Source organism: Hemiscyllium ocellatum, chromosome 45 (genome assembly GCF_020745735.1).
Source record: "Hemiscyllium ocellatum isolate sHemOce1 chromosome 45, sHemOce1.pat.X.cur, whole genome shotgun sequence".
NCBI lineage: Eukaryota > Metazoa > Chordata > Chondrichthyes > Orectolobiformes > Hemiscylliidae > Hemiscyllium > Hemiscyllium ocellatum.
In genome coordinates, this window is record NC_083445.1 from 8,762,742 (window position 1) to 8,778,355 (window position 15,614).

The 15,614-nt window shown below is 39.8% G+C and overlaps 1 protein-coding gene across 1 annotated transcript in view; it reads left to right on the top strand.

Annotated features, from left to right (window-relative positions):
• The window catches only part of LOC132835927 (protein Hook homolog 3-like), a 60,852-nt gene extending 45,780 nt beyond the window's left edge, over nt 1-15,072 (top strand). Inside the window, exons 17-22 of the mRNA XM_060855038.1 lie at nt 4,773-4,807; nt 5,894-5,976; nt 8,066-8,169; nt 8,542-8,646; nt 11,474-11,545; nt 13,706-15,072. Of these exons, the coding sequence (XP_060711021.1) occupies nt 4,773-4,807; nt 5,894-5,976; nt 8,066-8,169; nt 8,542-8,646; nt 11,474-11,545; nt 13,706-13,846 (540 nt within the window). The 3' untranslated portion in view covers nt 13,847-15,072. The remainder of the gene's footprint in view (nt 1-4,772; nt 4,808-5,893; nt 5,977-8,065; nt 8,170-8,541; nt 8,647-11,473; nt 11,546-13,705) is intronic.
• The last annotated feature ends 542 nt before the right edge of the window (nt 15,073-15,614 follow it).

Genomic DNA, 15,614 nt, shown 5'->3' on the forward strand with positions numbered 1-15,614 from the left:
GATAAAATTTAAAATTGGAATTCCAAAGCTGAGGCCCCTGACAGCTAAAGACTAGGCCACTGGTGGTGGAGTAATTGAAATCGGATATGTTCAATAGGACAGGAGCATTACGGACTGGAGGAGATTACAGTGATAGAGAAGAAGGATTAATTTGAAAGGAATCTGAATCATTCATGCAGTCAAAGGGAGAGAGAAATCTAAGATTGAAGACCAAAATGTGTAATTTTCATACAGATCAATTTCAGTTCTTGCATTCACAGGGCAGCCAAGTCAAAAGTTTCAAACATCATATCTTTGTTAATGAGAGGGTAACGGGAACAATGTGGCACTGATTAATGTGGAATAACTTTTTGTATATGTCTAATGTATTTCTTTCTTTTCCCTTTTGTGTTCTCATCTGCAATAGGCCATTGTAAGTATATCAGCATTAGACATTCATCCAGAATTAGCAAAAACGCAAATCAGTGGAAAAATTGTATGGACTGTTTGGCCTGATGCACTATTGAAACACGGAGCAAATTTTTTGCTTGCTGATGCTGAATCACCATTTAATTTTGAAATCTTCCAAGGTTCAATGTTCACATTTAAAGTGCTAATTCTTTTTCCCTTGATTTATGGTTTGGGCATGGTTTTAACCCTTTGAAGACTGAAGGTTATTTTCCTACTAAGATGAATGCAGAACTCAATTTCTTTCTTGCTGAAGATGACTTGACAACGCTAACAGATTATAAAACTGATATTCCTTGAACTCCTCCTGTATTTGTTTGGGTAATGTTAGAAATTTGTTTCACATACCTCATTGTCCACCCTGTATGTTGTCTTTCTGATTCTTGACCCATCCTTTAGTAGGAGCTTAAAACAATGAACATTACACCACCACCACCACCACCATCTGCTGCTGCAATCTATGGATTTTTACATCACATGTTTGATGTTACTAGCATTGGCCAGTGGCCCACAGTAAATTTTTCCTTTATTGTACATTCCCATGTCCCAGTTATCAGTAACTGAATATAAGGTCATGCCACAGAACTAAGCTGTTTGTATAGAATTATAGAATGATTAAGTCCAAGGATGTTTTACTTAACTCTCAACAACGCCCCCAATTAAAAATTTTCTCAGTACAGGTGTGTGATATCTGAAACTTTTCAAAGGGTTAAATGCGGTAGACAATATTCATTCCTGGTTATTATGGTTGTAAAATCATCACCTAGCTCTTTCACTAGTCCTTCATGTTAAGTAAAGTCTCCATCGAAGGTTTGGCATGCTTTGTATTTGTTTAGGATTTCTGAACTTGCTGGATTGTCATGGACTTTACACCAGTAAGGATATATAACAAAGTAAGTTCTTCAAATTCAGGGCAGAGAAGCTTCAACAGATTACAGAAGGACAGAGCTGGGAGAGATATCAAATTTAGAATTTGTTAAAATTGGTATCCAGGGTTAGAACAAAAAGTTTTGGAGTTTTGAAAAATGATCCAAACTGTCGAGCTGAATAATACGAAGTGAAACAATTGGCTATAAAGTGGATTACATAGAGTTAGAAATGGATTTATGGGGGAATAGGAGGTCATAATTGCATGTTCAGAAAGTAGCAAGTTTTGAGAAGACTTGTAGTTCAGGTTGAGGTTCTGGACATCGGTTTGTTTGCTGAGCTGGAAGGTTCATATCCAAACGTTTCATCATCATACTAAGTAACATCTTCAGTGGGCCTCCGGACGAAGCACTGCTGATAATTCCTGCTTTCTATTTATATGTTTGGGTTTCTTTGGATTGGTGATGTCATTTCCTGTTTTTTTTTCCTCAGGGGGTGATAGATTGGGTCTAACTTGATGTGTTTGTTGATAGAGTTCTGGTTGGAATGCCATGCTTCCGGGAATTATTGTGCGTGTCTCACATTAGACCCCATCTACCACCCCCTGAGAAAACAAATAGGAAATGCTGTCACCACAGGAAATGACATCACCAACCCAAAGAAACCCAAACATATAAATAGAAAGCAGGAATTATCAGCAGTACTTTGCCCAGAGGCCCATTGAAGATGTTACCTAGTAGGGTGATGAAATGTCTGGAAGTGAACCTTCCAGCTCAGCGAGCAAACCTACATCCATATTCAGAAAGTGCTGTATAGGCAGTGATATTTTGATGTGGAAATTCCTTTTGTGGCAGGAATTTCAATTTCTGTGAATGGACTTAAGATTTCCTTTGCTTGTACCGGTAAGTCAAATCAGATAAGGTCAACACCTGCTACCAAAAACTTGAATTTGGATACTGTCTATCTCCACATGAGGACATTCCAGAGTAGTTTATATAGCCAAATTGAAAAGCAGCCACTTTTGTAATCTGGAAAAGCTGAGCATAGTCCTTGATTTCAATCGTGTAACTTTTCTTATTTTAACTGATGTGAAAGAATATAAAACTGCTGTCCAATGGAGTATTTATTACCCATCCATAATGGCCCTTGAGAAGGTGATAGTGGATAAAGAGTGGATCTGGATAAAGCACAGCATGTCAAGCAGCATCAGAGAAGGAGGGGAATTGACGTTTCAGGTCACAACATTTCATCAGGACTGATGAAACGTTCCAACCTGAAACGTCGACTGTCGTCCTCCTCTGATACTATTTGACTTGCTGTTCTTTATCCAGCTCTACCTTTATCCACTCTGAACTCCAGCAACTGCAGTTCTAACGATCTCAAACTTCAGAAAGTGCCTTCATGAGCTACTGGAGTTTCGGCTGTTTTGTGTCAGCTACTTTTCAGTGGAACTGCATCCTTGGCAAAGTACAGCATTAATCTTCTAGGTTTTATGTGTATGTATGTGTGGATAAGGACAAGTTCATATTAATATTGACAGACTTCCGAGAATTTCCTAATAGGAACAGGAATAGGCCATGCAATTCCCGAGTCTGCGCTGCTATTCAATAAGGTCATGTCTGATCTATGGCCTAACTCCATTTACCTGCCTTGAGCCCATGTCTCTTGCATAACAAAAGTTTGTCTATCTCAGATTTAAATCTAACATCAAATTAACAAACCTCCACTACTCTTTGCATGTAGAAATGCTTTCTAATATCTTCATGAATGCCCAGCCCAATTTTGGACAATATTCCCTGGTTCTAGAATCTTCAGTCAGTGGAAATAGTTTGTCCTAATCTACCCTGTGTTTCCCTGTTAATATCCTCTAGACCTCAATTGGATCACCCATTAGCCTTCTAAATACTAGACAATAAAGACCTAATTTGTCTAACCACCCCTCGCAACTTAACCCCTGAAGTCCTTGTAAACTCCCTCCAGGGCCACAACACCCTTCCTAAGAAGTAATGTCCAGATCTGCTCGTAGCACTGTAGGTGTGGTCTAACTCCGGTTTTGTATAACAGCAACAAACATCTGCAAAGACTATCTGTTGCTCACGCCTAAACAGTGTTTAAATTCCAGAAAACGATTAATTGTTAAACCACAGCTGATTTAAAAATAAATAATAATTCACAGCATGCAGAAATCTGCAAATCTTCCAAGAGATCCCATTTTTGCTTACAAAGGCCGCAGTTTGAGTGCAAATCTACTTTGAGTAGAATAATACTTTGAATGTAATGAACTGAATTTGAATGGTTTTAACCAAAAGGCAGATGCTGGAAATCTGAAGGAAAACAGTTTCTGTTTTTATAAGATTACTAGTTTTCTTTAGAATAACAAAAATGTAATGCCCACACTCCTGTCAAATGCCTGACTAATACTCTATATAAGGGGTGTACTCCAGGCATAATGTGAAGGTAATCGTGGATAACATTATCAATTGTCCTAAATGTTGACTTGCATCTAGCAACAAGTAATGTTCCCTTTACCCCCGCAATCAGAGATTTCAAATCCACTTTGAGGCTTTAAAGACATTTCCTGAAAATCTAAGCATTTGTTGTATCGAAGCTACCTTTCCAATATTATGGATCATTTTTCTTTCGTTTTAGGTCTTTGTCTCCTCTTCTGATGTGAAAGCTGCCTTTTGAGGCACTTTAAGATATCAGTACATAGGTGCAGCTTAACAAAGCATTAAGTGACTTTTGAATCCTCCTGGCCACTTTAGGTATCCCCATAACCGCTGTTCAGTCAATGATGTGTTTTTCCACATCTGTTGAATTGGAAAACCAAGGTGAAAATCCAAGGCCCTGTAGCACAGGATGTTAAGTGTTTGTGTGCAAAGAGAAGAGAAGAAATAGTGGTACTGAGAGATTAAATTTGTGTTGTAAGTTTTGTACAAGACTTTATACAAAGTATCTATACAAGAATGGCCAAGGCCGAGGGAAGTAAGAAGTTCCAGAGTTTTGTGAATGAATTAGAGGAGAGGTCAAAAAAACACCTCTCAGAGGTTGTCAACAGAGTGGAGGTTGTGAAGTTGAAGAGCGATTGTAGGGTAACTATATTATCTGTCCATTATTGGGTTATAGATATTCTAGAAACTGCAAACTAGCTGTGTCTGCAGTCTGATTGGATAGTGGTATTTGAATAAGTACTGAACTCAGATTTAAACCATTGTTAAAAGATATACTGTAACTTGATGGGCAAGTGAAAGAGTTGTGCTTTCGGACAAGGAGTCCATATAGATGATCAACTATTTTTCTGATTTTGTACTTAACTATGCTTTCATTTCTCTCCCCATGTGAATAATTCATGTAGAAATGAGAATTATTTCAGTGGATCGTTGAAGAGGAGGCAATTGTATGTCTTTGCTTTGGAATATACTCAACTGTATCTCCTTCTTTTTGTTTTCTCCTTGTAGTCTAATCTTCTGAAACGGAAGCTGGATGAACACTTGTAAGTTTAAAAAAAGAGTCTTCATCACAAGTTTGCCGTCACAGATGAATTTAGAAAATGATAGTTTCCCCAAAATGTCTGCAGTCATCCAGTTGAAAACGTAAAAAAATGATGTTCCTTAAAAACAAATACATTTTATTTTTGATGTGCTCTTAAATCTTGCCCTGCCTTTTCCGGTTTGGTAAACCTTTGCTAGTATTGTAGTGCAGTTTATAACTGCAAAGCCTCCGCCGTATTGCGTACTTGGAAGGCAGAGAAGCTTTATTATCTCTACATTGACGTAAGTTTTGATTTGCCTTTGTCTCAATGGACTTTAACGACCAAACACCCCTGACAGTGATGTGCAATACAAGTACAGTTTAGACCTCCTCTCACCTCCCCAGACTGAAGTAGTGTCCTGTAGTAAAGTGATTACGTTGTTTAGACTGATAATTTTGTCCATTGACATTGGTGCTAACACAATCCGCGAGACTTTATTCTGCTTCTCCAATGGCTCTTGGCTGCTCTTCACACCAGGTGATGATGATTAATAGTGAGTGTGCTTAAACAGTCTAAGGTCAAACTTCCCCCTAAGAATCTCCCCCTAAATAGAAATCAAAAGAACTGCAGATACTATAAATCAGAAACAAAAAGAAAAATTGCTGGAAAAGCTCAAAAAACCTGCTCAAACCTGGCAGCATCTGTGGAGAGAAATCAGTTAACTTTTAAGATCAAGTGACCTTTCCTCAGAACTCAAGGTTTTGGGTCGAGTTCTGAGGGAGAGTCACTCAGTGTTAACTCTGATTTCTCTCCACGGATGCTACCAGATCTGTTGAGCTTTTCCAGCAATTTGTGTTGTTTTAGAATTTCCCCCTATTGTCTACTTGTCCTCTTTGAAATAAGGTGATCACCTCTGGGGCAACAATGAAATAGCTGGTTGAAGCTGCCTCAGGTGGTTCTGAAATTGGGGCCTTTTTCCTCTGCTTGCATACATTATTAAAATTGTCTCTTTGATGCTCAGTTTGATTTCTTCCACCTTTCATTATGTGCCTAACTTGTGCAGAAAGGTGATGCAAACCCAAATTGAGTCATTTCATGTTACTACAGAGAGAAGCTTCATGAAGCCCACACAGAGCTACAGAAAAAGAGAGAGTACATTGATGATCTGGAACCAACTGTTGATAGCCACAGTAAGTGTTGGATGTGGTAAGACTTTTGTGTAAGAAATGCAAATTATCCTTACTAGTGAATCTCCTCAGTGCATTAAAACATATTGATGCACTTTGCACACTTAAACTTTGGAATAAGTTTACTGTCATGTTTTTTTTTGGATTAGATTACTTACAGTGTGGAAACAGGCCCTTCGGCCCAACAAGTCCACACCGACCCGCCGAAGCGCAACCCACCCATACCCCTACATTTACCCCTTACCTAACACTACGAGCAATTTAGCATGGCCAATTCACCTGACCCGCACATCTTTGGACTGTGGGAGGAAACTGGAGCACCCGGAGGAAACCCACGCAGACACTGGGAGAACGTGCAAACTCCACACAGTCAGTTGCCTGAGTCAGGAATTGAACCCAGGTCTCAGGCGCTGTGAGACACCAGTGCTAACCACTGTGTTTTACATTAACTGCAATCTACATACAGCAAGGATTGAGTGAGCAGGTTTCTTGTTTGGTTTGAAGGTTTTAATTATGGGAGCAATGTTGGCCAGTACCAGAACAGTTCCTAAGTTAGGACGAATTGGGGCAACCCCTCTGTGATAAGACCGTAAACAATTGGGAGGAACTTGAAGCTAAGGTGAAGAACCATGGGGGAGATGGGTCCTACACAATGTGATTTGCCCCCAAACTATGCACCACCTCAGAGATGGCTCTGGCCAAATCACGCAGGAGAATATCTGCTTCTCTTCAAATTATGTTGTGGATCCAAAAGAGAGTCAATTTAACCTCTGACAGGTTACTACTATGCCAGTATAGTGACTTAAGTATCAGTCTAAATTACGCATCCTCATTCCATTGTGGCTGTGTTGTTAGATTAGGATTTAAGTAGACAGTCATCTTTTCAAGTCATGCTCTTGACGGTCTCTGGAATGAAGGCTGGTACTAAGTAGTTAACCGTGGTCCATAAGGGCTAGAGTCATCTTTCCTCATTGAAAGGAAATCATTGGTTACATTATAGTTTGAGGGGCTTCATTCTGCTGTAAGAGCAGTCCCTACTAAACCGGCTCAGACCAAACCTTCATTCTGCAAGTGTGGGATAAGGTCAAGAGTGAGGGCTTCCATAAGCTACTGCAATATGTACAGGGATTGAAGCTGCATCAGTTGGTGTCATTTTTATTATGGGCAGGAATAGAACATTCAGCTCATCAAGCCACTTCCTTATTCAACTGAATCATCACTGATCATTGACCTGAACACCATTTTCCTGCACTATCTGTCATACCTAGAAATCTATCTAATAAATGACAACCTCCACAATCCTTTTGGGGGAGAATTCCAAAAATTCACAATATTCCGAGTGAAGAAACTTTTCTTTATCTGTCTTAAACTTTATCCTGGGACTGTCCCTGTTTGCAGACTCATGTTGACCAGGTGAACCATTTGCACAATTCTGGTCCATCTGCACCTACCCAGCTGAACCCTGTGTGAAGTATGTATGCTTCAAAGAAAAATTGAACCAAAGTACCCATATATGGCAAGACGGTAGTCTTAATGATACTGAGTTTGTAATGCAGAGACCCAGGCTAATGGGACATGGGTTCAAATTCTCACTGCAGCAGTCAGTTAAATTTAGTTTCAGTTCCGAACTGTGGAGTTAAAAGCTAATGTTCTGTAATGGTGACCATGTATTCTGTAAACACTCAACTGATTCACAAATGACCTCCAGTAAGAGAGATTGACATCCTTGCCTGATCTGGTTGTATTGTGACTCCAGACCCACAGCAATGTGATTGTCTTAAATGGCCTCGCAAACCATTCAGTTCAAGGGCAACAAATGCTGTCCTTGCCATTGGCATTCACCTCCCATGAGTTTTTTTGTTTTCAAAAATTAGCTTAGTGGATAACTTTGGAAGTGGGAGAGAAAAGTGTAAGTGGATACATTGTGTATTTAGCACCCTTGAAATATGAAGCATGATTAACCACCAATTGAAGCAATATTTGGAAAATCAGAAAATGTTCGGAAGACTTATTTACTATGAAATGCATCATTGGACCCTGAACATAAACATTTTCAAGTACAGTTCTTTTTGTTTTTAAACTAACTTTATAGCCGCCCGAAAGATTGACGAACTTCAAGAAGTTTTGAAGAAAAAAGATGAAGACATGAAGGCCATGGAAGAAAGATACAAGAGGTATCTAGAGAAGGCAAGAACGGTAAGTCTTTTGAACACTGCTGTGTGTCATCCTATAATTCATAGGAATAAACAAGTATAGTTTTCAGATCAAAACCAGTTTTAAAATAAAAAGATTTCAGTAAATTTGAACATTTCTAGCTAGCCGACAGTGTTACTGTCCCGATGGTTTAAGAGACAAAGCAACAAAGTTAAGTTGGACAAAAGTTTTAGCATCTGTTCTGTTCCCTAAGATTTTTTTCAATTAACTTTGGGTGGATTCAGATTAACCCAGGGTAAAAGTGACTGAAATTCCACAAGTGAGACTGACCGTGACGTTTTGAACATTTTCCAATGCTGATGTTTGACTGGTTCCTTCAAAACGTTTTTTTTTATTTTCCTTTTTATCTCTCAGGTAATTCAGACCCTCGACCCGAAACAAACACCAACAACCGCTCCTGAGGTTCAAGCCCTGAAAAACCAGCTGCATGAGAAAGAAGCTAAGATTCAGCTGTTAGAGGTGAGGCTTTTAATTAAACGTCTCTGAAGAGTTAGTGAACAAGAGCTGTCCAATTAATCTCACTTGCTGTGTTGTTTCCCTGTGTCCCTGCAAATGTAACCTTTAAAGTTATTTAATTCGCTTTTGCAAGTTACTATTAAATGTTTTTACCTCCATTTCCCCCCCCTTTTCATGTATCGTAATACGTAGTAATACCTGGTTTTTGATTCTCATTTTCCCCCTGCTGCTTTTCCTTAAATCTGTCTCCTGTGGTGATCATCTCTCCTGCCACTGGAGTTAGTTTCTCCCTGTTGCAAATGCCCTGACAAGAGCAAGAGAACGACTTGCTGAATCTTCAAAATGTCAAATTGCTCTCGTTTTAGATTGAGAGGTGTCTCAAGAAGCTTGTCTTACAGTTCTTGCTGACTAATCATTATTTATTGAGCAAACGCAAATTCCCCGATCAAAATGAAATCGTCCTCACTTGCTAAGTCCATTGTTTATTCTGTGAAGGGGACACTCAATACCGTAGAGCATTGTTTGGCTGTCTCCCCATGTATATTAAGGGTTTGAATTGAGGCATCTGGTGGAAGTTGGTTGTACAGTGGCTCAGGTTTGGTCTGAGCCTGTTTAGTCGGGATTGCTCTTACAGCAGTAGTTCAAAGCCTGTCTGTCAACAAATGGGGTTCGTCAGGAGGAGCTTGTTAGCGACTCCTTCCTTGATGCAAAAAAATGTCACCTGATAGACGTTACTCAGGAATGTTCATGCAAATAGAGCATTAAAAGGGAGGTAGGCAAGAGGTGGACTGAGATGGTGATCATCGTGGAGCGGGATACCGGATGGATATTTTCAATCAACTTGTATATTTTCACCAGTCAGCGACTCAGTGGGGGAGTGATGTTTGCAAGGGCAAGAAGCCGAGGAGGGGCTATTGAGCGGAGCCTCATGGCATACTTTCCTGCAAAGTGTAATCAGGCTAGTGCTGAATTGCAAAAATTCAGCTAGTTTGGTTAGGGTGTTGTCGGATGTTAGCTTTTGTTTTTTTTTCAGATATTCCCAAATGGATGAACTACCATGTAACATCATTCCTAAATATGTTCCGTTAGGATTTTGTTTGCCTCTGACCATCCATGTGAAAAAGCAGTTCTTTTTATGGCTTTGGATTTGGAAGTATTTAGTGCTATTTAATTGTTTGACTAGAACAGTCATGTTACACAAGCTCCCTAGTAGTGACACCAAATCGAGAGGTCATGCAGGGAGTGCACGATGCCTTTTGTATTCGGGATAGCAGCAGCTCCTTGCTCTAGTTATTTTTGCATTAATTTAGTTTCTCTATTGTCATTATTGGTATGCAGCCAAATGCGGAGGCTGGAATGTTCACACCAGAGAGAAGAGATTGCAATGCATATTGCCTTGTATAAAATTGTATTTGAACAGAACAAACTAAACAGTTTGCTATCTTTTACTGAGCAATTTTTTTTTCTCTAAAAGCTTTTAGAAACTTTTAATTCCCTGCAGCATCATTGGAATTGGTTATGACATTACAATTGCAAGCCAAGAGAAGTTGGGGTGACAGTGGTCTTGTATATCTAGATGTGACATAGTTACTGCACTAGTCATCTAGAGGCCTAGGCTAATGTTGTAGTGAACATGGGTTTGAATCCCATCAGGGCGGATGGTGGAATTTGAATTAAATTTTAAAACACTTGAATTGAAAACTAGCTTAAGTGCAGCCACTGTAGACAGTCCTAAAAACCCATATAATTTGTTCATGTCGTTTCAGGAAGGAAATCTGCCATCTTATCTGTACTATCCTAGATGTGACTCCAGGCCCACAGTAATGTGTTTGACTATTGGCTGTCGCTCAATACAAGGGCAGTTTGGGATGGGGCAACAGATGCTGGCCTTGCCAGTGATGCCCATGTCTGTGAAACACTTTTTGGTTTTAAATCCTACTGTGCTAAGGGCACGATCAGAATCCTGGTGATCTTGTTCCACATGTGTCCAGCAGCCATGAAGCGACCCAGTGGATTTTTCTACTGGGGTGTGAGGTGCAGATCGTCCTGGACAGGCTCATGCTCCCACTGTGAACAATTATCAAATGAGAAGCCTGGTAGAAAATTACTTGCACAACAGCGTTTGGAGTTCACATTGAACACTAACCTATTCCTAGCCACTCACTGGCTACAGCAGTTGATGGGTCCCAAATTATGGACCTAACTCAGAATCATTGTTCTTCATCGAGCAACTAACTGCTCACTCTGTTAAGTAACTGAACTATTGAGGGCTATCTTGGTCTCCATGAGAAAATGCTATTTCAAGATTACTGTTTAGGGCCTGTAAGGTACCTGATTACTCAGGTTGCAACTTCAATGTAGAATGTCTTGTCACCAGGCAAATATAGTTTTATTAAGCAAATACATTGGAGTGGCTCAAATTACGTTGTTAGTGTTAACATTCCCTGTGTTCTGTAGGTGGTACTGTCACTGGACTAGTAACCCAGAAACTAAGCGGATGTTCGTTCTGCAGATGTGGGTTTCATAGACATAAAAAATAGGATTAAGAGCATGCCATTCAGTTAGGGTAATTAGGGATGGGCAATAAAAACTGGCCTAGTTTGCAATGCCCAAATCCCTTGAACCAATTAAAAAAAAACACAAAATATCCCATATTGACTGTGTCAAACTCCTAATTTGCCTGTAATAGCTGCATGCACACGTGGCCCTCTGTTTGATAATGCATTATGCTGTCCGGAAGAGCTCGAGCGCACTGTTCTTCCACTGACTGGCTCGCTTTGTTCAAATGTGCCTTTTTTTTAAAAAAAAGAAATTTCCTGTTCCTTGTTAGAATGACTTTGAAAAAAACAAGTCCCAGAGAGAGCAAGAAGAGAAATTGATCATCAGTGCCTGGTACAACATGGTAAGTCTAGAAATTTTCAAATAGCCACACCCTATTTATTTTCTCCTCAAATCAGTAAAATCACAACAAGTGTTTTCTTTAATATAGTATTCATTTATACACAATAAGCTACATCCACTGAATTTGAAGAGTATCTTGACAAATCTGTGTGACAGAGAAATGAAAGGGAATAAATAAAACGCTATTTTCAACACTTTAAGTATACGACATGCCAGTTAGTTCAGATAAAGTAAATTTCTTACCCACAGCTCTCTGCAGACTAAAACCTGATGTCCTAGCTAAAGTTTAAATTTAATCTCTGGTTTCCTGATCCCATGCATCACCCCAATGTGCCACTAGGTGGTGGTGATGGTACATTTGAGACTAAATTTGTCAGGCAGTTAACTCAAAAATAACTTCAGTATTGGGACTATGGTAGCTTTTAAGGTTAAATGTCACCTCAGCCATAGACTTTAGACAAAGTTTTCAAGTGATAAGGAAGCGAGAGAAGAATTTCAAACGCTGGTCCATCTGCGTTCCAATGAATTTTCTTGTGATCTTTTCACACCTTCACATGTTCCAAATAAATATTTCCTGAAGTGTCTTTAGTGGTAAGTTTAATAAGGAAAAGGGCATTCAGCTTCACAACCAATTAAATACTTGTAGGATTGATAGGCTTCAGATTGTTGCGCCGACCTGTGGAACCATCGAGGGCTGAAGGGCCTGTACTGTTTTATATTCTATGTTCTAACTACTTCCTGAAGTGTCTTTAGTGATAGGTTTAATAAGTAAAAGTGCATTCATCCCATCCAGTCCATGTTGATGTTGCCTCTACACTTGTAGTAGAGTGTGTGGCCTTATTAACAACATAAACTCCTCCCACCCTCTGCCCCAGCCCTGCCAACCAAACAAGAACACAGATAGGGTACCACAGATCTGACTACCAGAATACTGGATGTTATCACTATCATCCATGAATCAAATTAATTGAGTAAAACTAAAAAGAAACATTTTGCCCGGGCAATTTCATTAGGTGCTGCATTGGCACAGTCTGCCTCCAGAATAATTACCAGCTTCATGTGCTGTTTCATCAGTTGATACAAGTGATCCTGAACCCCGTGCTACTTGGCTTCACCAGAACTGCCCACAATCCAAAACCCGGTAACGTCCAATAATTCAATATGGCATCAGTCTCGAGGATGCCAGGTTTGAGCTGTTGTACCCGAGCCCAAACCAATGCTTGGGTGCATTATCAACTAAAAATTGATGTTGAGCCACATGAGTTATTAGGACAGGTGATTAGAGGTTCAGTGAGAGAGGTAGATTCTTAAACAATATCTTAAAGGAGAAAAAAAGTGGGAGGGATTTAGGGAAGGAATCCCTTAAATTAGGGTCCAAGCACCTAAAGGCGGAGTCACCAAGGGTAGTGCAATCCATTGGAAAAGCGCAGCAGGTCAGGCAGCATCCAAGGAACAGGAAATTCGACGTTTCGGGCATAAGCCCTTCTTCAGGAATTCAGCCCTTCCTGAAGAAGGGCTTATGCCCGAAACGTCGAATTTCCTGTTCCTTGGATGCTGCCTGACCTGCTGCGCTTTTCCAGAACACATTTTCAGCTCTGATCTCCAGCATCTGCAGACCTCACTTTCTCCTAGTGCAATCCATATCAGGAATGCTCAAGTGTTCAGCTTTGGAACCATGCAAAGAATCACGAGGAATATAGAGCCTGGAAGATTGTAGGGCTGGAGGAGACTATGGATTTTGAGTAGGGGTGAGAGACCACGGAAGGATTTGAAAACAAGGATGAGAATTTTAATCTCAGTTGTCGCTTAACTGGGAGCCCAAACTCTGAGAGAACTACCCAACTGTTCTTTGTATAGTTGCTGTTTCTCACCCACCTGAAAACCTCCATTTAATTCCTCACCAGAAAGGCAGCAATATTGACACTTTTAGCACTGATCTCGACTGAAATGGCAACCTAGGATAAATCCTCAAGTTCTCTAAAGGAGGGTTGAACATACACTCTTCTCTCACAGGCAACTGCATCGAGGCTAATCCTTAAAACTAGATTAATTAACACATGGGAGTGTTGTCGGAAGCTATCTTTTTTTTTGTTGTTTTCAAAATTTGTTGACTTATGTGTTAAAAGTTTTAGCTTGCCTCACCTCTGCTTTGCTCTCCCAGGGCATGGCTCTTCACCAGAAGGTAACAGAGGAAAGGTCTCGGGGCCACGGTCAAGCCCAGTCATTCCTGGCCCAGCAGAGACAGGCAACGAACGCACGTCGGGTACATCCAAATCGGCTGCACCAATCTGTGACGAGATAACCTACCAACCCTGCCCTGCAAGCTTCAAGAGCAATTACAGTACCTCAACACCATTACAGCCCAAAAAAAACAAGCAACATCTGTCCTTTCCAAATGGTTATCTCGCATTTATTTTCTCGCTTGAGGTTTTTAAGTCACCTGGTAGAATTTTTTTTAAATATGTCAGTGTCTTCTCCTCCTGACCATTTTAAAAATTAGTTGCAAGGTTTTGGTTTGGCATTAGGACCTGTTCATAAAACCATCCCAAATGTCGATAATCTCTGTGAGGAGAACTACAAAAGGGATAGGAGGCTGACTGTGCAAGGGAATCTGAAAAGCGTGCAGGGCCATCCATTACCCGGGATCTGGGGAATGATTTGCTCTCTCCGCTGAGTTCTCACTCATTTCTTCTGGCTGAGTGTTTTTTTTCTCCCTTTGTTTTATCACCCACCTCCCCCTTTATCCCTGCTCCCGTCAGCTCTCCCTGCTCACACAGGTTGTTTCAGTCTTAAATCCAGGTATATCAAAGTTGACGAGAAGCTATGGAGGTACTGTCTGCAAATAGAGGTTATGATCTTCCCTCTGTGATAATACTAATCCTCACCGGGCAATAATTTCTTATGTTATGTTTATTTTTTTAAGAGCTGTCCTTCAAATTGGGGTGTCCTTTGGGACAAGTGTCCTGAATCCTATTTAGTTACGATAGTTGTAGATCTGACTGACAATACTAGGCTGCTGCATTTTGGAACCTTACTGGCACGATTTATACCCAAGGTACTTGCACTTTAGCTAATTGATTCTGATTAATTTGAGTGGTGACATGCAAGCTCAAGCTTGTGTTGAAATGGAACAGTTTGTTTTGTCCATCTCAATGAAGGTAGTGGGACATGGATCCCCCGCGATTGATACAGTATTCTCTGTCTCCTGTTGCTGGAAGAACTCAATGCAGATTTAGGTTTTGTTCTCTGTTTCTAGATAACTTAGGACAGCTGAATTTTACTCAGTTTATGGCTAATTAAATTTTATGATTTTCTTGCTGATCTTCAGCACTTTGGGATAGTCCTGTGAAAGTGATCAGAAATCATTAGATAAACTGAATTCTTCTTTAAGAAAATACTTTAGTGTATATTTAAATTGAATGGAATGTGTCGCTGTACGCAACACAGCGCGTAGAAAGGTATTATGGAGTCTAGATTCTATAATTTTGTCCTACATTTTGTTAATTTAAATAAAGTTTGTGTCCTTTATTTATATGTAGCTGCCTGACTTTTTTTTTTAAATTCTTAATAACAATGCTGTGTAATTTTTACTGTACTGTCCTATGTGTATGGAAGGTGTTGAAAGGGATAGAACATTCTAGTGCATTGATTTTGTAAAAAAAAAATTAATGTGTTGAATAGCATGAAGTTAAAATGATCATAATATTTCAAGTTTCTTTTCATTTTGATTGAGTTTTTGTTGTTACTGTTAATTTCTATCCCAAATTTACCTTTGAGAAGGAAATGGTGATGGTGAGCCATCTTGAAACCATGCTGTCCACATGGTGTAGGAACACCCACGTTGCTGATATAAACTGGGATAGACTAAGAGATATTGGTGTGAAAGTTCAGAATCGCATTGTAAGTGACCGCATGTTTTTTATTTTTTGAGACAATAAATTGAAGTGGACGTTGGACTGCTATAACTGAAATGTTTTTGCAACTTGATAATCAAGTGTTGCCTGTTGTTGAGGTATATAACACAACTTTCCTTTTTGGAAGAAATGAGAAGGAGACTTCTCAACTGAATT